Genomic DNA, 23,854 nt, shown 5'->3' with positions numbered 1-23,854 from the left:
TAATGAATGGTCCTCTATAATGCTCTATAATGAATGGTCCTCTATAATGAATGGTCCTCTATAATGCTCTATAATGAATGGTCCTCTATAATGAATGGTCCTCTATAATGAATGGTCCTCTATAATGCTCTATAATGAATGGTCCTCTATAATGCTCTATAATGAATGGTCCTCTATAATGAATGGTCCTCTATAATGAATGGTCCTCTATAATGCTCTATAATGAATGGTCCTCTATAATGAATGGTCCTCTATAATGCTCTATAATGAATGGTCCTCTATAATGAATGGTCCTCTATAATGCTCTATAATGAATGGTCCTCTATAATGCTCTATAATGAATGGTCCTCTATAATGAATGGTCCTCTATAATGCTCTATAATGAATGGTCCTCTATAATGAATGGTCCTCTATAATGCTCTATAATGAATGGTCCTCTATAATGCTCTATAATGAATGGTCCTCTATAATGCTCTATAATGAATGGTCCTCTATAATGAATGGTCCTCTATAATGCTCTATAATGAATGGTCCTCTATAATGCTCTATAATGAATGGTCCTCTATAATGAATGGTCCTCTATAATGCTCTATAATGAATGGTCCTCTATAATGCTCTATTATGAATGGTCCTCTATAATGAATGGTCCTCTATAATGCTCTGTTATGAATAGCCTCCTCTTCTTAGCTCCTTTTTCGGTAACAGCAGAGGGTACTCTTGTTTAACATGGGCGGTAATGAGGGTACTGGCCCTTTAAGACAGGGAGAGGATGGGTCCCCCCTCACCCCCTCACCCCCTCCCCTTCCTTCTACAGCACATTGTTCTGCCGCTCCCGGCGAGCAGCAGGCCCCCTCTGACAGAGACCCTGTGACAGAGACCCTCCTGGACCCTCTGAGACCTCAGAGACCCCCTGAGACCTGCTGCAGGCGGACAGACCTGCGACCAGACGGACTGAAACCGGTACATCCGGTGTCAGCGTCTTTGTGTGAGACTGAGGACTGGCTCCTGGGCGGAGACTGAGGGATCCACCGGCTGATCCATGACCGGAGACAAAGACCGGGGCAGACGGACGCTATGACCGGAGGAACCGGAGGATCCCGGAGCCGTGGGACCGACGGATCCGAGCTGAGGTGAGTGAGTGACAGAACAAAGAGACCTGGTCTCTGTCTCTAAGCTCGGCGCCGTGACGCCTCCACGGCCGTAACCATGGCAACCATACCTGAGTGTGACGTAATGACAAGGAGAAGAGGAAAGGAGGACAGGTGTGCCTCAGAACCACCGGAAGTCAGATTTAATAGATAGGACTACTAATCATCTTTGAAAACGATCTGATAAGTGATCATATTAATAATCAATACATCATGAACAAATAGTTATCCTCACTAATGATAATAATAATAATAATAACAATAACAATAAAACTAATAATAATTATAAAAAATAATTATAATAGTAATAATGATAATGATAATATTAATACAATAATAATAATAACAATAACAATAACAATAAAACTAATAATAATTATTAAAAAATAATTAAAATAGTAATAATGATACTGATAATATTAATATAATAATAATAATAACAACAATAACAATAAAACTAATAATAATTATTAAAAAATAATTATAATAGTAATAATAATAATGCTAATATTAATATAATAATAATAATAACAATAAAACTAATAATAATTATAAAAAATAATTATAATAGTAATAGTAATAAAAATAATGATATATTAATATAATAATAATAATAATAATATTAATATTAATATAATAATAACAATAACAATAAAACTAATAATAATTATAAAAATAATTACAATAGTAATAGTAAAAATAATAATGATAATATTAATATAATAATAATAATAACAATAAAACTAATAATAATTATAAAAAATAATTACAATAGTAATAGTAATAATAATAATTATATATTAATATAATAATTATAATAATAATAGTAACAATAACAATAAAAGTAGTAATAATTATAAAAAATAATAATAATAGTAATAGTCATATAATAATGATAATAATAATAATAATAATAATAAGAAGAAGAAGAAGAAGAAGAAGAAGAAAAATAATAATAAAAGTAATAATAATTATAAAAAATAATTATAATAGTAATAATAATAATGATAATATTAATATAATAATAATAATAATAACGATAACATTAAAACTAATAATAATTATAAAAAATAATTAGAATAGTAATAATGATAATATTAATATAATAATAATAATAATAATAATTATATAATAAAACCAATAATAGTAATAATAATAATGATCATATTAATATAATAATAATAATAACAATCATAATAATTTTAATTATATAATAAAACTAATAATAGTAATAATAGTAATAATAATAATAATTATAATAATAATTATAATAATGTAATAATAATAATTAAAATAATAATAATAATAATTATTATTATTATTACAATAAAATAATAAAAATAACAACAATGCATTTATGTGGCCTATAATACTTTATATAAAGCATTATATGGTACAATATACATAATATGTATTTAACGATAAGTAGTATTATAGTATTTAATTCTTTATATGGTATATCTTATTATAATATGGTATGTAAAACTATATGTAGTATGAGATATTAGTATAATATTATTATTTCAGCTTTTATCTCCGGTGTTTAAATCCTGTCATAGGGTTAGGGTTAGGGTTCTGGAGGGTGTGGCTGACAGGTGTGTTTTGTTGCCCAGGTGTGTCCTATTACAGTGATTATTCACACAATAGCTGAATGTGAATGAATGAAAGATTTTTGTTCACCTGCAACAAATAAATCAGTTCACAAGATCAAAGTGAATTTTCTGAATTTCTAAGCTAACTGAAAGGATGTAGGCTGAAGCTAAAGCTAGTTTAAACCTACCCCTCTAATCTAACAAAAGCATGATTACCACAGAAATAAGAACAATCTTTGGTAATGAATGCATAATAACATATTCATATTAACTCACATTTACATGGTGTATTTAAAAAACAGCCGATTGCTACTCAGTCTTTTTAGCCTTACCAGTGGACTGCATGTTTTCACATCTTCAGAAGAGTCCCATAAAAGTTCCTCTGACAGACAATCAGATCTTTATCTTTAGATAAATGAATGTTCCTGACTCTGGTTCTAATCAACTTCTGCATACTCTGGGCTAATGGTCCAGTTGTAGCTAAGACTAAGTCTGTACAGGTGTGTTTAGTTTCAGAAGTAGAGGATTAGTTGGTTCATGGTAGGGTGTTTTATGTAGAATTCATGGCTTTCTTTGTAATAGGAAAATAGAGCTAGTATTTATTTCCCCAAACCTCTCCAGTAGGTCACGTACGGGACGATGAGTGAGTACTAAGACTTGTGGTTTCAGAAATCTTGAGCTTTTTACAGAATTGTGATGATCTAGACATGTTGGCTGTAACGTGGTGTATATGAGATTTCCAATTTAGTTTACTGTCAATGATTACACCTTAAAATGTGTTTTTTTTTGATACTTTAATTTTTATTGAAGTTTCATTTTGAAGCATAGTGAGAACAGTTCTCATTTAAGCCATATATTTACAACTGAGTAAATGTGTTAAACAGAAAACAGGCAAAAAGACAATAAAAAAACAAAGCAGTCATGGTTACCAACAGCTATAGTCAAAGTAGTTTACATATCAGTGATTCCTTATGTATCTTTCACTGTGTCGTAAATTATCCATTTTTTCCATTTTTTCACAAAAACATCCCCCTTCAGTCTAAGATGATAGGTCATTCTTTCCATAGTGTAGATCTCTCTTATGATTTCTAGCCATTGGTTTACAGTAGGGGGTTCAGTCTTGCACCAGTTTCGTGTTACTGCCTTCTTGCATGCGATCAATAATATTTTAGTTAAGTATCTATCTCTGTCTAAAACAGAATCATTTAAGTTCCCCAGGTACATGACTTTACATTCTTTGGGTATTATATATCCCAAAATATTTTTAATCATGCTATGTACATTTTCCCAAAATCTATTGAGTTTATTACATTCCCAGAAAATGTGTGTATGATGTGCTTCCCTGTTTCCACACGGCCGCCAGCATGATTGTTGTGATCCAGTCTGTTTACTCCTCACTTTAGGTGTGATGAAATAACGAGTCAAGTTTTTCCACGCAAATTCTCTCCACGTCCTTGAATTTGTAGTTGTCTGTTGTCTGTTGTGCCATTCCTCTGGTGTAATGTCAATATGCAGTTCCTTCTCCCATTTCTCCTTAATGTATAAAGTGGAGATAGTTTCTGAGTTTCTTAGGCCTCGGTACAGTGTCGAGACTGCCCTGAATTTTGTCCCTTTGTATGTCCGGGTCATCACGTCAAGTACTCCATTCAAGGTGTTGAGACTCTGTATGTCCTTAATTAGATAGTCCCTCAGCTGGAGGTATCTGAACAGATCCTTATTTTCTAGTCCATATTTTGATTTCAGCCGTTGGAAACTCATTATATTTCCATTATCGATTAATGTACACATTGCAGTGATCCCTTTATTACCCCAGTTTCTGAAATTGTGGTCACTTAAACCCGGCTTAAATCTGTCATCATAGGCAAACCAGCTTAGTAGCTTTACTTCTTTTTCTAATTTATATTTTTTAATAAAGTCCGACCAAATATTCAAAGTGTGAAATGTTATTGGATCTGTTGATCCTTGCAGTAAGTTAACTGATTTAGCGCTACCAAGTAGGGATTGGGTTGGGATATCTGTCACAGTCTTTTCTATATCTTTCCACTTTGCACAATATTCTTTGTCACACCATTTAATTATTGGTCTGAGTTGTGCCGCACAATAATAGTCTTTTAAATTTGGGAGCGCCAAGCCACCTTTGTCTTTTGCCAGTTGTAGTGTACAATATTTCACTCGTGGTCTTTTACCATTCCATATAAATCTGGAGATCATTTTACCCCAACTTTTGAATTTTTCTTGTGGAATTTTGACAGCATTGAAAAAACTATAAGAGCCGTGGTAGAGTGTTCATTTTTATGACTTCAACTCTTGAGCTAAAATCTAATGGCAAGGTTGACCATCTTTCTATGTCTCTGCAAACCTGGAGATGGATCTGGTCATAATTTGTTTTGTAGAGATGAGTTATTTCTTTGGTTAAAGTGACACCAAGGTATTTCATAGTTTTTGATTGCCATTTCAGTTGGTACATTTTCTTAATTTCTTGAGATGGAGCATAATTGAATACCAAAATCTGTGTTTTATTTACATTTATTTTATATCCTGAGTGACTGCCATATATATTTATAAGCTGCATCAACTGTGTAAAACTTGTGTTGGGGTTATGTAAATATATCAATATATCGTCTGCAAATAGGCTAATTACGTGCTCCTGCCCTTTGATGTTGATTCCCTTAATCTCTTCATTCTGCCGAATAGCCTGAGCTAAAGGCTCAATGTATAGAGCAAAAAGGAGTGGGGACAAGCAGCATCCTTGACGGGTACCTCTCTTTAGACTACCATTAATTTTTATTCTGGCTGTAGGATTTTGGTAGATAGTTTTGATACAATTAACTGAATCTTTGTTGAATCCAAATCGTTCTAATACTAAGTACAGAGAGTTCCAATTTACGCTATCAAAAGCCTTTTCAGCATCAAGACTTATCAAAATAGCACTGTTTTTCTGGGTTTGTATTGTATTAATAATCTGCATAGTCCTCCTAACGCTATCCTGTGTTTGGCGTCCTACAATAAAACCAGTTTGGTCTTCATCAATTAGATCACTGATAAATTTTTCATATCTTTGTGCTATGATAGATGTGTATATTTTGTAGTCCACATTAAGAATTGATATAGGTCTAAAATTACTGCAATATTCTGTGTCCTTTCCCTCTTTGGGAATTACAGATATTATAGCGTCTTTCCAAGAGGGGGGTAGGTGGCCTTCTTTAAGAGTGTAGTTGAAGGAAGATGTAAGTAGAGGTGTTAGTTCATCTTTAAAGGTTCGATACCACTCCGATGGGAAGCCATCGCTTCCAGGAGTCTTATTAGCCTTAAGTTTTGATATAGCTTTGGATACTTCCATAGGAGTTATAGGGGCTGTCAGGTTGCTACTTTGTTGGTCTCCAATAGATGGTAAATCAAGGGAATTAAGAAACTTTCTTTTTGCCTCTTCAGTAGATGAAGGTGGTTGTGCGTAAAGATTTTTGTAGTATTCTTTAAATATATTTTCTATTTCTGTAGTGTTGTGTTTTATTTGGTTTGAATGGGTATCTCTAATCTTATATATTGTATTTAAAGCCTGTTGCTTCCTAATTCGCCTTGCTAGTATTCTAGTTGCTTTCCATTCATAATACTGTTGTTTCACAAATCTGTTTTTTTTCTCAATCTCTCCCCTTAAAATATTGTCTAATTCCTCCTTTTTGGATTTTATTTCTTGTAAAATTTGAGTATTTTGATTGTTTTGGTATTTTAATTCTAAATTTTTAAGTTCTTTAGTTAGATTAAGAAAGGCAGCCTGTTTAAGTTTCTTTTGTTGTGAGGTTATAGCTATTAATTTCCCCCGTATAACAGCCTTTAAAGTGTCCCATAGAATAGTAGGGCTAATCTCTTCTGTTTTATTTTCTTCAACATATCTCTTCATCTCCAATTTAATTTGTTCAATTATTATTTTATTATTCATTAAACCTATATTCAGTCTCCAGGTTGTATTCTTAAGTCTGTTATTTAAATGTACCGTTAAGTGAACAGCATTATGGTCAGAAATATCAGCGACTCCAATTTTGCATTCTTTCACCTTATGCAGGTCCCAGCTGTTCATGAATATATAATCAATTCTAGAATGAGTATTATGTGTGTTGGAGTAGTGTGTGTATTCTGTCTCTAATGGATTAAGTTCTCTCCATATGTCTAGCATTCCCTGCTCCTTCAATAATGTGTTCAAGAGTTTAGTTAGGTGAGTTTTATTTCTTTGTGTGCTTGTTGTGTCTATCTTATGGTCTAGAATTACATTAAAGTCCCCTGCACACATCACTGTGCCCTCTGATTCTGATGCTATAGTTGTGAATAAAGTTTTAAAGAAATGTTTGTCACTTTCTGGTGGAGCATAGACATTGATTAATGTGACCATCCTATCCTCTAGTTTTCCTTTGACAATAATAAATCGCCCTTCTTTATCACTGGTTTCTTTCAAGCATTCAAACTTGATAGAGTTTTGGATCAATATTGCCACCCCTCTTTTGCGGCTCTGCTTGCATGTACTGTAGAAAGTGTTTCTATAACCAAATTTCTTTAGTTTCTCATGTTCTTCCTTAGATAGATGTGTCTCCTGAATAAAAATAATTTGGGCTTTAATTTTTTTCATTTTCAAAAAGACCTTGCTTCTTTTGATTGGATTGTTCAACCCATTCACATTTACTGACACCAGTAAGATATTGTTCATATTTGCTCTTGTAAGGTAATACACTTTTCATGTAACCATCTTGTATTAAAATGTGTTTTTACACTCTCTAATCATACCTTTAACTTTACCGAGGTGAAGGGATCATTATTAGCATCTGAAGTTCTCTCCTCTGTATCCACAAGTTGTTCTGGATGTTTCCCACTACCAAAGATCGTTCTATCATCGGCAAATAAAATACACTCGAGTGACCTGGAAACCAAACATAAATCATTGATATAATATTATTAATAAATACAATATATAATTATATAATACTAATGTCATTAACATACCATATGAACAACAGTGGTCCCGGCACTGAACGCTGCGGCACACACACCTAACACATTCCATGACATACTGTTACATTTTCACTAGGCCTGTTTGAAGTGAACCAATCATAGCCCTTGGTCTGAACTGAGGTGGTTTGTTCTCCAGTTAACCCAGTTTCAGAAACAGCTATAACAGAGACATTTGTTGAGTTGTGTCAAACAGTCCTGGATTTTGGAGACATTCATAGAAAGACTCCTACTATTGAAAAGTATTATTGTAAATGTCTGATCAGGAGTGACATTGTTCTTAAACTGTTCCTCTGTGATATATGTGCACTGCTGGTTCATGTAGAGACAGAGATGAACGTCCGGGTCGATGTCATGTTCAGTACTGTGAAGGCTGATCCATGTGATCCAGGGTTTTCAGACAGAGCTGGTCTGTGGATGTGGATGGTTCCATACGGTCTGATGTCATCAAAGCAGAGCGTAAATACGTCCAGTCTTTTTATCATACGTGTCCATAACCAGGGTTGCTACTTTCATGTGGTGTTGAGTCATGATGTTTACGATGAAGGTTACTCACAGGTGTCACTTAAACCTGTCCAGGTCCACGAGCTCTTTGATCAGAATGGCCTTCGCCGCCTCTGGTGTTCATTTAATTTGCTCCACACTTTGCAGTTCCTCGTCCGGGTTTGTGTTTTATTTTGTTTCCTGAGAGCCCTGGCTTGCCTGGCGATGTCCACGTTCTGCTTGGTTGGATGTTTATTGATGTATACATCCATCACCCTCAACTTTTTTGCAACGATTCACTCTTGTCTTTTCTATTCACAAACAAAGTGATCGTGAAGCTTAGAAAGATGGAAAATCAATCAGAGCCACTCAAACATATAGTCGATAGACAGTACAGCCATTCAGTAAGGTCTCTTCTAGCAGACAACCATTTTTCAAGTCAATCAGATGAATGTCCTCAGAGGAGATAATCTGAGAAGGACCACCGAAATAGTTTGTTATATAAAATTCAAAATGGTGGACTTCCTGTTGACTTGGTGACATGGGTCCATACATAACTTTTCATCATTCAGGTCTCTTCTAGCTATATACAAAAATTCAGCTTGATTGAATGAACGCGCTCGTACATGGAAGACATAAATTTACACTTTAATTCAAGATGGCAGACTTCCTGTTGAGAGATCACCATGATGGTAAGAGACTTTTTTGTGCATCTTGGTAAGGGGAACATGTTTACTAAATGTCATGTCTCTAGGTAAAACGGCCTTGAGGGGCTGAATTTTAAACTTGGTTCAGGTTGTGCTAGTGAGTCACTGACCACATCCATATCAATAGCAGCACTGAAGGGCCCTCATACCCCGGTGCATGTGGAGTTGTGGTGCAAGCTCCCATGTGTGCGGTAATAGCGGGGTGTTATCAAACCCATGCAGTGGGCTGCAGCATGGCACAGAGACCATGTTGGTCCTCCTTTGAGTGTCCTTACTTTAAAAAAGGCACAGTGCAGTTTGTTTATGAGGTAGTACTGCCCCTCAACAGTAGGTGGCAGTGTGACAAAGGACATTGCTGATTACTAGATGGGACCAGAGAAGGACAATTTATCATGCAAAATTAAAAAAAGACACGACATTTTATTTTGTTACTGTTGGCTTACGGTAGGGGGCGCTACAGCAAAACCACGAAATTAACATTTACATGTTAAGAGGGGCAGACCCCGATCATACGTATGAAATTTGAATGAAATCGGATATTTCATATGAGAGTTATACCAACTTCCTGTCTGATGGGCGAAGGATCAAAATGGCTGCCATGGCCACTGAGGCATCCGGTAATGAAAATCAGAGCATGACAGGTTCAACACATTAAGAGGAATACAGAAATGGCCCATTTGAGTCACTTCCTGTTGGCAGTAGGGGGCGCCATGATGAGCTGTTTTCATGTGGGCGTGTTCAATGTGATACTGTTGGGTTACACTTTGAAGACCATAGAATGATGTCCCCCAAAGTTACATCAGATTTCAGTGAATGATTTTTCAAAAAGAGGCATTATTTTGAAATTCCAGTGAAGCTGGTGGACTTCCTGTTGGGATTTTGGCATCAGTCCAAGAGGAATTTCTGTAGGTCTGATGAGGATCCATATGCAAACCAAAACTCATAAGCCTGGGTTGAATGGTGTTCAGGGGCTTATTTTTTTAGGGGACAACAAAAAACAAAATCATTGGAGATTTGACACTTTTTTTCACTTCCTGATGCCAATAGGGGGCGCTATGATGATATTTTTGTATGAAGGCGTGTTCATTGTGACACTGTTGTCTTGCCAGAGGATGATGAAGAACGTAAGAGGAAGTTATTAAAAAGTTAGTAGAGGTAAACGTCATCTGACACCATAAAAACACCTTTTGAAATTGCGAAAAAGCTGGTGGACTTCCTGTTGGGATTTGGGCTTGGGTCTAGGAGGCTTTTTTGTAGGTCTAATGATGACCAGTATGCCCACCAAAATTTATAACCCTGGGTTGAAAGGTGTCAGGGCTGATTTTTTTGTGGCAACACGTGAAAAACAAATCAAAAATCAGTGGTGCAAATGTTTGACAAGCAGAAGGGGGCACTGTGACAAAGTAGGTTGATGCATGGATGTATTCAGGACCAATGTGTGATTATCCTTGTGGAGTTTGGTGATGAGTGAAATAAACACTAAAAAGTTATACGGCAATAATGGTGTAATTTCACAGCAAAAAATGGACAACAACGAACTTTAAGTTTGGGCTCCAATAACGGCCCCGCCCTCTGGTGAAAACTCACAGTTAGCACAACTTTGGGTCTCAAGGTTGTCTAGTTTGGGTAAAAAAATTCTGGAGTCAGTCAGATGAAATCCATCAGCAAGGTTCATTAAATGTGCAAAGTGTCTGTCGGTGGGAAAGGCCAAAAAACGCCAAATTCTGACCTTTCGCTGTTTGTAGTGCATTTCCTGTACATTTCAGAGGATGGTCACTATTTATTTATTTATTTATTTATTACTGATTATCATGCTTGTAGGTCTTACCTAGGGCCGTTTCTCACTTTTGGTGGCCCCCCAGAGGTGACTGTGTGATGAACTTGCAATGGCTATTTCCACAGGGGGACAAATCTGGGGGAAGTTTGGTGAGTTTTGGAGCATGTTGAGGCCCCCAAAACAGACCACAAAAGGCTGAAATAAACAGATACAATAGGGCTCTCGCTGGACCTAGGGCTGTGCTCAGGCCCCAATAATTAATATAATTCTAATAATTACAGTATAATTACTAAAAATAACAATTATAATGATTAAAATAATGATCGCTATTAATGTTTGTTACAATTAATATTATTATATGAAAATAATACAACACAGGTTTGGTGTACAAACAGTCACACATACTATTATTCTCTTTGATTTCTGACAGTGAAAATGAGGGACTGTTCCTTTAAATGAGCTGGTCAACAGGAAGTGAAGTGAAGGAAGTCAACTTCCTGTAACACTGATGGTCCGTCCCTTTGTGTGTGTGTGTGTGTGTGTGTGTGTGTGGATGTGTGTGTGTGTCCTACTTTCAGCTCTTTGTTTGATGGCGGCACTCAAAACAACAACGCACACTAATACACACTAGTATAGACAAATACACACTAATACACACTAGTATAGACAAAAATACACACTAATACACACTAGTATAGACAAATACACACTAATACACACTAGTATAGACAAATACACACTAATACACACTAGTATAGACAAATACACACTAATACACACTAGTATAGACAAATACACACTAATACACACTAGTATAGACAAATACACACTAATACACACTAGTATAGACAAATACACACTAATACACACTAGTATAGACAAAAATACACACTAATACACACTAGTATAGACAAAAATACACACTAATACACACTAGTATAGACAAATACACACTAATACACACTAGTATAGACAAAAATACACACTAATACACACTAGTATAGACAAATACACACTAATACACACTAGTATAGACAAATACACACTAATACACACTAGTATAGACAAATACACACTAATACACACTAGTATAAACCAAAATACACACTAATACACACTAGTATAGACAAATACACACTAATACACACTAGTATAGACAAATACACACTAATACACACTAGTATAAACCAAAATACACACTAATACACACTAGTATAGACAAATAAACACTAGTATAGACAAATACACACTAATACACACTAGTATAAACCAAAATACACACTAATACACACTAGTATAGACAAATACACACTAATACACACTAGTATAGACAAATACACACTAGTATAGATAAATACACACTAGTATAGACGAATACACACTAGTATAGACAAATACACACTAGTATAGACAAATACACACTAGTATAGACGAATACACACTAGTATAGACAAATACACACTAGTATAGACAAATACACACTAGTATAGACGTATACACACTAGTATAGACGTATACACACTAGTATAGACGAATACACACTAGTATAGACAAATACACACTAGTATAGACAAATACACACTAGTATAGACGTATACACACTAGTATAGACGTATACACACTAGTATAGACGAATACACACTAGTATAGACAAATACACACTAGTATAGACAAATACACACTAGTATAGACGTATACACACTAGTATAGACGAATACACACTAGTATAGACGTATACACACTAGTATAGACGTATACACACTAGTATAGACAAATACACACTAGTATAGACGTATACACACTAGTATAGACAAATACACACTAGTATAGACGTATACACACTAGTATAGACGAATACACACTAGTATAGACGTATACACACTAGTATAGACAAATACACACTAGTATAGACGAATACACACTAGTATAGACAAATACACACTAGTATAGACAAATACACACTAGTATAGACGTATACACACTAGTTTAGACGAATACACACTAGTATAGACGAATACACACTAGTATAGACGTATACACACTAGTATAGACGTATACACACTAGTATAGACAAATACACACTAGTATAGACGTATACACACTAGTATAGACAAATACACACTAGTATAGACGTATACACACTAGTATAGACGTATACACACTAGTATAGACGTATACACACTAGTATAGACAAATACACACTAGTATAGACGTATACACACTAGTATAGACAAATACACACTAGTATAGACGTATACACACTAGTATAGACGAATACACACTAGTATAGACGTATACACACTAGTATAGACAAATACACACTAGTATAGACGAATACACACTAGTATAGACAAATACACACTAGTATAGACGTATACACACTAGTATAGACAAATACACACTAGTATAGACGTATACACACTAGTATAGACGAATACACACTAGTATAGACGTATACACACTAGTATAGACAAATACACACTAGTATAGACGAATACACACTAGTATAGACAAATACACACTAGTTTAGACGAATACACACTAGTACAGACAAATACACCCTAATACACACTAGTATAGACAAAAATACACCCTTATTCACACTAGTATAGACAAATACACACTAATATACACTAGTATAGACAAATACACACTAATATACACTAGTATAGACAAATACACACCCTAATACACAATGACACACACAATCTTTGATGTTGTGAGCTGTAACCCTGAATCATCAAGATTAAAACAAAACAGTCCCAGAATTTTTCAGTTTTTGTGTAATGAATCTAGAATATATGAAAGTTTCGTTTTTTGAATAAAATAACTTGGGGAAAAAATAACCTCTTCACATTCTTCTGATGTTTTTGATGCACCTGTAAATAGCTGTGAGGTAAATACAGCCTTCCACGGCACACACAAAGACATGAAAAGAAGGCAGAAGTGGATCAGGGCTGAACATGGAGGACCTGGTCCTCATCAGCGGGACTGTGTAGGGCACATTCAGTCCAAGGAAAGTGAAGACAGCAGTCAGTATTTACAGCTTATTTCAGAAGGGTAGGACCGCATTCTCAACTGCTGCAGGGATGGACAAGCACTAATGCTAGCATACCTGGGTGTTATGGAGTAAAATGCAACCATGTGAACTGGTGACTATCAAGCAAAAAGAACAGGACGAGTGAATCCCTCTCTGTGCAGTTACACCTGGACAGTTGTCACCTCTTTGCATCTCTCACCCACAGGTAGCGCAGTGCTGAGCTCAGGCAGGCTGTGATTGGTGGTTGTCATGGCACCCAGACCGTCATCAGGTGAGCTGTGGGGGCTCCATTTGATGCCCCCCCGGATCCTGGTTGACTGCTGCCTGCCAAACGGTAACTTTTACATTCTCTTTTACATTCAACATTCTCTTCTATTCTCTTCTATTCTATTCTATTCTATTCTATTCTATTCTATTCTGTTCTGTTCTATTCTATTCTACTCTATTCTCTTCTATTCTCTTCTCTTCTATTCTATTCTATTCTATTCTGTTCTGTTCTATTCTATTCTATTCTACTCTATTCTATTCTATTCTGTTCTATTCTATTCTACTCTATTCTATTCTATTTTATTCTGTTCTATTCTATTCTAGTCTAATCTATTCTATTCTATTCTTCTCTATTCCATTCTATTCTATTCTACTCTATTCCATTCTCTTCTATTCTATTCTATTCTGTTCTATTCTATTCTATTCTACTCTACTCTAGTCTTATCTACTCTATTCTATTCTCTTCTATTCTATTCTACTCTATTCCATTCTATTCTGTTCTATTCTACTCTATTCTATTCTACTCTACTCTAGTCTAATCTACTCTATTCTATTTTCTTCTACTCTACTCCATTCTGTTCTATTCTATTCTATTCTATCCTCCTCTATTCTATTCTATTCTATTCTATTCTATTCTATTCTAGTCTAATCTACTCTATTCTCTTCTCTTCTATTCTATTCTATTCTATTCTATCCTCCTCTATTCTATTCTATTCTACTCTATTCTAGTCTAATCTATTCTATTCTATTCTATTCTATTCTATTCTATTCTACTCTATTCTATTCTACTGTATTGTATTCTATTCTATTCTATCCTCCTCTATTCTATTCTATTCTATTCTACTCTATTCTAGTCTAATCTATTCTATTCTATTCTATTCTATTCTATTCTACTCTATTCCATTCTATTCTATTCTATTCTATTCTACTCTATTCTATTCTATTCTATTCTGTTCTATTCTATTCTGTTCTATTCTATTTAATTCTATTCTATTCTACTGTATTCTATTGCATTCTATTCTATTCTATTCTACTCTACTCTAGTCTTATCTACTCTATTCTATTCTCTTCTATTCTATTCTACTCTATTCCATTCTATTCTGTTCTATTCTACTCTATTCTATTCTACTCTACTCTAGTCTAATCTACTCTATTCTATTTTCTTCTACTCTACTCCATTCTGTTCTATTCTATTCTATTCTATCCTCCTCTATTCTATTCTATTCTATTCTATTCTACTCTATTCTAGTCTAATCTACTCTATTCTATTCTCTTCTATTCTATTCTATTCTATTCTATTCTATTCTATTCTATCCTCCTCTATTCTATTCTATTCTATTCTACTCTATTCTAGTCTAATCTATTCTATTCTATTCTATTCTATTCTACTCTATTCTATTCTACTGTATTGTATTCTATTCTATTCTATTCTATTCTATTCTATTCTACTCTATTCTATTCTATTCTATTCTATTCTATTCTACTCTATTCTAGTCTAATCTACTCTATTCCATTCTATTCTCTTCTCTTCTATTCTATTCTATTCTATTCTATCCTCCTCTATTCTATTCTATTCTACTCTATTCTAGTCTACTCTATTCTATTCTATTCTATTCTATTCTACTCTATTCTATTCTATTCTATTCTATTCTATTCTATTCTATTCTATTCTATTCTACTCTATTCTATTCTATTCTATTCTATTCTATTCTATTCTATTCTATTCTATTCTACTCTATTCTATTCTATTCTATTCTATTCTATTCTATTCTATTCTATTCTATTCTGTTCTGTTCTATTCTATTCTACTCTATTCTCTTCTATTCTCTTCTATTCTATTCTATTCTATTCTATTCTGTTCTGTTCTATTCTATTCTACTCTATTCTATTCTATTCTGTTCTATTCTATTCTACTCTATTCTATTCTATTTTATTCTACTCTATTCTATTCTAGTGTAATCTATTCTATTCTATTCTATTCTATTCTATCCTCCTCTATTCTATTCTATTCTACTCTATTCTAGTCTAATCTATTCTATTCTATTCTATTCTATTCTACTCTATTCTATTCTACTGTATTGTATTGTATTCTATTCTATTCTATTCTATTCTATTCTACTCTATTCTATTCTATTCTATTCTATTCTACTCTATTCTAGTCTAATCTACTCTATTCCATTCTATTCTCTTCTCTTCTATTCTATTCTATTCTATTCTATCCTCCTCTATTCTATTCTATTCTACTCTATTCTACTCTATTCTAGTCTAATCTATTCTATTCTATTCTATTCTATTCTACTCTATTCCATTCTATTCTATTCTATTCTATTCTATTCTATTCTACTCTATTCTATTCTACTCTATTCCATTCTATTCTATTCTATTCTATTCTATTCTATTCTACTCTATTCTATTCTATTCTATTCTCTTCTATTCTATTCTATTCTATTCTGTTCTGTTCTATTCTACTCTATTCTCTTCTATTCTATTCTATTCTATTCTATTCTATTCTATTCTGTTCTGTTCTATTCTATTCTACTCTATTCTATTCTATTCTATTCTGTTCTATTCTATTCTACTCTATTCTATTCTATTTTATTCTGTTCTATTCTATTCTAGTGTAATCTATTCTATTCTATTCTACTCTATTCCATTCTATTCTATTCTACTCTATTCCATTCTCTTCTATTCTATTCTATTCTGTTCTATTCTATTCTATTCTACTCTACTCTAGTCTTATCTACTCTATTCTATTCTCTTCTATTCTATTCTACTCTATTCCATTCTATTCTGTTCTATTCTACTCTATTCTATTCTACTCTACTCTAGTCTAATCTACTCTATTCTATTTTCTTCTACTCTACTCCATTCTGTTCTATTCTATTCTATTCTATCCTCCTCTATTCTATTCTATTCTACTCTATTCTAGTCTAATCTACTCTATTCTATTATCTTCTCTTCTATTCTATTCTATTCTATTCTATCCTCCTCTATTCTATTCTATTCTATTCTAATCTATTCTATTCTATTCTATTCTACTCTATTCTATTCTACTGTATTCTATTCTATTCTATTCTATTCTATTCTACTCTATTCTATTCTATTCTATTCTATTCTATTCTACTCTATTCTAGTCTAATCTACTCTATTCCATTCTATTCTCTTCTATTCTATTCTATTCTATTCTATTCTATCCTCCTCTATTCTATTCTATTCTACTCTATTCTAGTCTAATCTATTCTATTCTATTCTATTCTATTCTATTCTACTCTATTCCATTCTATTCTATTCTATTCTATTCTATTCTACTCTATTCTATTCTATTCTATTCTGTTCTATTCTATTCTGTTCTATTCTATTTAATTCTATTCTATTCTACTCTATTCTATTCTACTGTATTCTATTGCATTCTATTCTATTCTATTCTATTCTATTCTATTCTACTCTATTCTATTCTATTCTATTCTGTTCTATTCTATTCTACTCTATTCTAGTCTAATCTACTCTATTCTATTCTCTTCTCTTCCATTCTATTCTATTCTATTCTATTCTTTTCTATTCTATTCTATTCTACTCTATTCTAGTCTACTCTACTCTATTCTATTCTACTCTATTCCATTCTATTCTATTCTAGTCTAATCTACTCTATTCTATTCTACTCTATTCCATTCTATTCTATTCTATTCTCTTCTCTTCTCTTCTCTTCTCATCTATTCCATTCTATTCTATTCTTTTCTATTCTATTCTATTCTATTCTATTCTACTCTATTCTATTCTATTCTATTCTATTCTATTCTATTCTGTTCTATTCTATTCTACTCTATTCTAGTCTAATCTACTTTATTCTGTTCTCTTCTATTCTATTCTATTCTATTCTATTCTATTCTATTCTGTTCTGTTCTATTCTATTCTACTCTACTCTATTCTATTCTATTCTGTTCTATTCTATTCTACTCTATTCTATTCTATTTTATTCTGTTCTACTCTATTCTAGTCTACTCTACTCTATTCTATTCTACTCTATTCCATTCTATTCTATTCTAGTCTAATCTACTCTATTCTATTCTACTCTATTCCATTCTATTCTATTCTATTCTCTTCTCTTCTCTTCTCTTCTCATCTATTCCATTCTATTCTATTCTTTTCTATTCTATTCTATTCTATTCTATTCTACTCTATTCTATTCTATTCTATTCTATTCTATTCTGTTCTATTCTATTCTACTCTATTCTAGTCTAATCTACTTTATTCTGTTCTCTTCTATTCTATTCTATTCTATTCTATTCTATTCTGTTCTGTTCTATTCTATTCTACTCTACTCTATTCTATTCTATTCTGTTCTATTCTATTCTACTCTATTCTATTCTATTTTATTCTGTTCTATTCTATTCTAGTCTAATCTATTCTATTCTATTCTACTCTATTCCATTCTATTCTATTCTACTCTATTCCATTCTCTTCTATTCTATTCTATTCTGTTCTTTTCTATTCTATTCTACTCTACTCTTATCTACTCTATTCTATTCTCTTCTATTCTATTCTACTCTATTCCATTCTATTCTGTTCTATTCTACTCTATTCTATTCTACTCTACTCTAGTCTAATCTACTCTATTCTATTTTCTTCTACTCTACTCCATTCTGTTCTATTCTATTCTATTCTATCCTCCTCTATTCTATTCTATTCTACTCTATTCTAGTCTAATCTTTTCTATTCTATTCTATTCTATTCTACTCTATTCCATTCTATTCTATTCTATTCGACTCTATTCTATTCTACTCTATTCTACTCTATTCTATTCTATTCTATTCTGTTCTATTCTATTCTGTTCTATTCTATTTAATTCTATTCTATTCTACTCTATTCTATTCTACTGTATTCTATTGCATTCTATTCTATTCTATTCTATTCTATTCTATTCTATTCTATTCTGTTCTATTCTATTCTACTCTATTCTAGTCTAATCTACTCTATTCTATTCTCTTCTCTTCTCTTCCATTCTATTCTATTCTATTCTATTCTATTCTTTTCTATTCTATTCTATTCTACTCTATTCTAGTCTAATCTACTCTACTCTATTCTATTCTACTCTATTCCATTCTATTTTATTCTAGTCTAATCTATTCTCTTCTCTTCTCTTCCATTCTATTCTATTCTATTCTATTCTATTCTGTTCTATTCTATTCTACTCTATTCTAGTCTAATCTACTCTATTCTATTCTCTTCTCTTCTCTTCCATTCTATTCTATTCTATTCTATTCTATTCTTTTCTATTCTATTCTATTCTACTCTATTCTAGTCTACTCTACTCTATTCTATTCTACTCTATTCCATTCTATTCTATTCTAGTCTAATCTACTCTATTCTATTCTACTCTATTCCATTCTATTCTATTCTATTCTCTTCTCTTCTCTTCTCTTCTCTTCTCTTCTCATCTATTCCATTCTACTCTATTCTAGTCTAATCTACTCTATTCTACTCTATTCTATTCTATTCTATTCTATTCTATTCTGTTCTATTCTATTCTACTCTATTCTATTCTACTGTATTCTATTCTATTCTATTCTATTCTACTCTATTCTATTCTATTCTATTCTATTCTATTCTATTCTATCCTCCTCTATTCTATTCTATTCTACTCTATTCTAGTCTAATCTATTCTATTCTATTCTATTCTATTCTACTCTATTCCATTCTATTCTATTCTATTCTATTCTATTCTACTCTATTCTATTCTATTCTATTCTGTTCTATTCTATTCTGTTCTATTCTATTTAATTCTATTCTATTCTACTCTATTCTATTCTACTGTATTCTATTGCATTCTATTCTATTCTATTCTATTCTATTCTATTCTACTCTATTCTATTCTATTCTATTCTATTCTATTCTGTTCTATTCTATTCTACTCTATTCTAGTCTAATCTACTCTATTCTATTCTCTTCTCTTCCATTCTATTCTATTCTATTCTATTCTATTCTATTCTTTTCTATTCTATTCTATTCTACTCTATTCTAGTCTACTCTACTCTATTCTATTCTACTCTATTCCATTCTATTCTATTCTAGTCTAATCTACTCTATTCTATTCTACTCTATTCCATTCTATTCTATTCTATTCTATTCTCTTCTCTTCTCTTCTCTTCTCATCTATTCCATTCTATTCTATTCTTTTCTATTCTATTCTATTCTATTCTATTCTATTCTGTTCTATTCTATTCTACTCTATTCTAGTCTAATCTACTTTATTCTGTTCTCTTCTATTCTATTCTATTCTATTCTATTCTGTTCTGTTCTATTCTATTCTACTCTACTCTATTCTATTCTATTCTGTTCTATTCTATTCTACTCTATTCTATTCTATTTTATTCTGTTCTATTCTATTCTAGTCTAATCTATTCTATTCTATTCTACTCTATTCCATTCTATTCTATTCTACTCTATTCCATTCTCTTCTATTCTATTCTATTCTGTTCTTTTCTATTCTATTCTACTCTACTCTTATCTACTCTATTCTATTCTCTTCTATTCTATTCTACTCTATTCCATTCTATTCTGTTCTATTCTACTCTATTCTATTCTACTCTACTCTAGTCTAATCTACTCTATTCTATTTTCTTCTACTCTACTCCATTCTGTTCTATTCTATTCTATTCTATCCTCCTCTATTCTATTCTATTCTACTCTATTCTAGTCTAATCTTTTCTATTCTATTCTATTCTATTCTACTCTATTCCATTCTATTCTATTCTATTCGACTCTATTCTATTCTACTCTATTCTACTCTATTCTATTCTATTCTATTCTGTTCTATTCTATTCTGTTCTATTCTATTTAATTCTATTCTATTCTACTCTATTCTATTCTACTGTATTCTATTGCATTCTATTCTATTCTATTCTACTCTATTCTATTCTATTCTATTCTGTTCTATTCTATTCTACTCTATTCTAGTCTAATCTACTCTATTCTATTCTCTTCTCTTCTCTTCCATTCTATTCTATTCTATTCTATTCTATTCTTTTCTATTCTATTCTATTCTACTCTATTCTAGTCTAATCTACTCTACTCTATTCTATTCTACTCTATTCCATTCTATTTTATTCTAGTCTAATCTATTCTCTTCTCTTCTCTTCCATTCTATTCTATTCTATTCTATTCTATTCTGTTCTATTCTATTCTACTCTATTCTAGTCTAATCTACTCTATTCTATTCTCTTCTCTTCTCTTCCATTCTATTCTATTCTATTCTATTCTATTCTTTTCTATTCTATTCTATTCTACTCTATTCTAGTCTACTCTACTCTATTCTATTCTACTCTATTCCATTCTATTCTATTCTAGTCTAATCTACTCTATTCTATTCTACTCTATTCCATTCTATTCTATTCTCTTCTCTTCTCTTCTCTTCTCTTCTCTTCTCTTCTCATCTATTCCATTCTACTCTATTCTAGTCTAATCTACTCTATTCTATTCTATTCTACTCTATTCTATTCTATTCTATTCTATTCTATTCTGTTCTATTCTATTCTACTCTATTCTAGTCTAATCTACTTTATTCTGTTCTCTTCTCTTCTATTCTATTCTATTCTGTTCTGTTCTATTCTATTCTACTCTACTCTATTCTATTCTATTCTTTTCTATTCTATTCTACTCTATTCTATTCTATTTTATTCTGTTCTATTCTATTCTAGTCTAATCTATTCTATTCTATTCTACTCTATTCCATTCTATTCTATTCTACTCTATTCCATTCTCTTCTATTCTATTCTTTTCTATTCTATTCTACTCTACTCTAGTCTTATCTACTCTATTCTATTCTCTTCTATTCTATTCTACTCTATTCCATTCTATTCTGTTCTATTCTACTCTATTCTATTCTACTCTACTCTAGTCTAATCTACTCTATTCTATTTTCTTCTACTCTACTCCATTCTGTTCTATTCTCTTCTATTCTATTCTATTCTATTCTATCCTCCTCTATTCTATTCTATTCTACTCTATTCTAGTCTAATCTATTCTATTCTATTCTATTCTATTCTATTCTACTCTATTCCATTCTATTCTATTCTATTCTATTCTATTCTACTCTATTCTATTCTATTCTATTCTGTTCTATTCTATTCTGTTCTATTCTATTGCATTCTATTCTATTCTATTCTATTCTCTTCTCTTCTCTTCTCTTCTCTTCTCTTCTCATCTATTCCATTCTACTCTATTCTAGTCTAATCTACTCTATTCTATTCTATTCTACTCTATTCTATTCTATTCTATTCTATTCTGTTCTATTCTATTCTACTCTATTCTAGTCTAATCTACTTTATTCTGTTCTCTTCTCTTCTATTCTATTCTATTCTGTTCTGTTCTATTCTATTCCACTCTACTCTATTCTATTCTATTCTTTTCTATTCTATTCTACTCTATTCTATTCTATTTTATTCTGTTCTATTCTATTCTAGTCTAATCTATTCTATTCTATTCTACTCTATTCCATTCTATTCTATTCTACTCTATTCCATTCTCTTCTATTCTATTCTTTTCTATTCTATTCTACTCTACTCTAGTCTTATCTACTCTATTCTATTCTCTTCTATTCTATTCTACTCTATTCCATTCTATTCTGTTCTATTCTACTCTATTCTATTCTACTCTACTCTAGTCTAATCTACTCTATTCTATTTTCTTCTACTCTACTCCATTCTGTTCTATTCTCTTCTATTCTATTCTATTCTATTCTATCCTCCTCTATTCTATTCTATTCTACTCTATTCTAGTCTAATCTATTCTATTCTATTCTATTCTATTCTACTCTATTCCATTCTATTCTATTCTATTCTATTCTATTCTACTCTATTCTATTCTATTCTATTCTGTTCTATTCTATTCTGTTCTATTCTATTTAATTCTATTCTATTCTACTCTATTCTCTTCTACTGTATTCTATTGCATTCTATTCTATTCTATTCTATTCTACTCTATTCTATTCTATTCTATTCTGTTCTATTCTATTCTACTCTATTCTAGTCTAATCTACTCTATTCTATTCTCTTCTCTTCTCTTCCATTCTATTCTATTCTATTCTATTCTATTCTTTTCTATTCTATTCTATTCTACTCTATTCTAGTCTAATCTACTCTACTCTATTCTATTCTACTCTATTCCATTCTATTTTATTCTAGTCTAATCTACTCTATTCTATTCTACTCTATTCCATTCTAATCTATTCTATTCTATTCTATTCTCTTCTCTTCTCTTCTCATCTATTCCATTCTATTCTATTCTTTTCTATTCTATTCTATTCTATTCTACTCTATTCTATTCTATTCTATTCTATTCTATTCTGTTCTATTCTATTCTACTCTATTCTAGTCTAATCTACTTTATTCTGTTCTATTCTATTCCATTCTATTCTGTTCTATTCTACTCTATTCTATTCTACTCTACTCTAGTCTACTCTACTCTATTCTATTTTCTTCTACTCTACTCCATTCTATTCTATTCTATTCTATTCTATTCTACTCTATTCTATTCTATTCTGTTCTATTCTTTTCTGTTCTATTCTATCTAATTCTATTCTATTCTACTGTATTCTATTCTACTGTATTCTATTACATTCTATTCTATTCTGTTCTGTTCTATTTTTTTCTCGTATGATCTACTCTGTTCTATTCTATTCCATTCTATTCTATTCTGCTCTATTCTATTCTACTCTACTCTAGTCTACTCTACTCCATTCTATTCTATTCTACTCTATTCTATTAGATTCTATTCAATTCTATTCTGTTCTTTTCTACTCCATTCTATTTTATTCTATTCTCCTCTTTTCTACTCTGTTCTCTTCTGTT

The 23,854-nt window shown here is 31.9% G+C and overlaps 1 protein-coding gene across 3 annotated transcripts in view; it reads left to right on the top strand.

Annotated features, from left to right (window-relative positions):
• Nucleotides 1-20: 20 nt before the first annotated feature.
• The window catches only part of zgc:158659 (uncharacterized protein LOC791141 homolog), an 83,671-nt gene continuing 59,837 nt past the window's right edge, over nt 21-23,854 (top strand). For all 3 annotated transcript variants that reach the window (XM_041779213.1, XM_041779212.1, XM_041779215.1), the window contains exons 1-2: nt 21-1,130; nt 13,948-14,076. In XM_041779213.1, the coding sequence (XP_041635147.1) occupies nt 13,992-14,076 (85 nt within the window). In that variant the 5' untranslated portion in view covers nt 21-1,130; nt 13,948-13,991. The remainder of the gene's footprint in view (nt 1,131-13,947; nt 14,077-23,854) is intronic.

The sequence above is a fragment of the Cheilinus undulatus genome, linkage group 22, assembly GCF_018320785.1.
Source record: "Cheilinus undulatus linkage group 22, ASM1832078v1, whole genome shotgun sequence".
NCBI lineage: Eukaryota > Metazoa > Chordata > Actinopteri > Labriformes > Labridae > Cheilinus > Cheilinus undulatus.
This window is presented reverse-complemented; position numbering and strand designations above follow the sequence as displayed.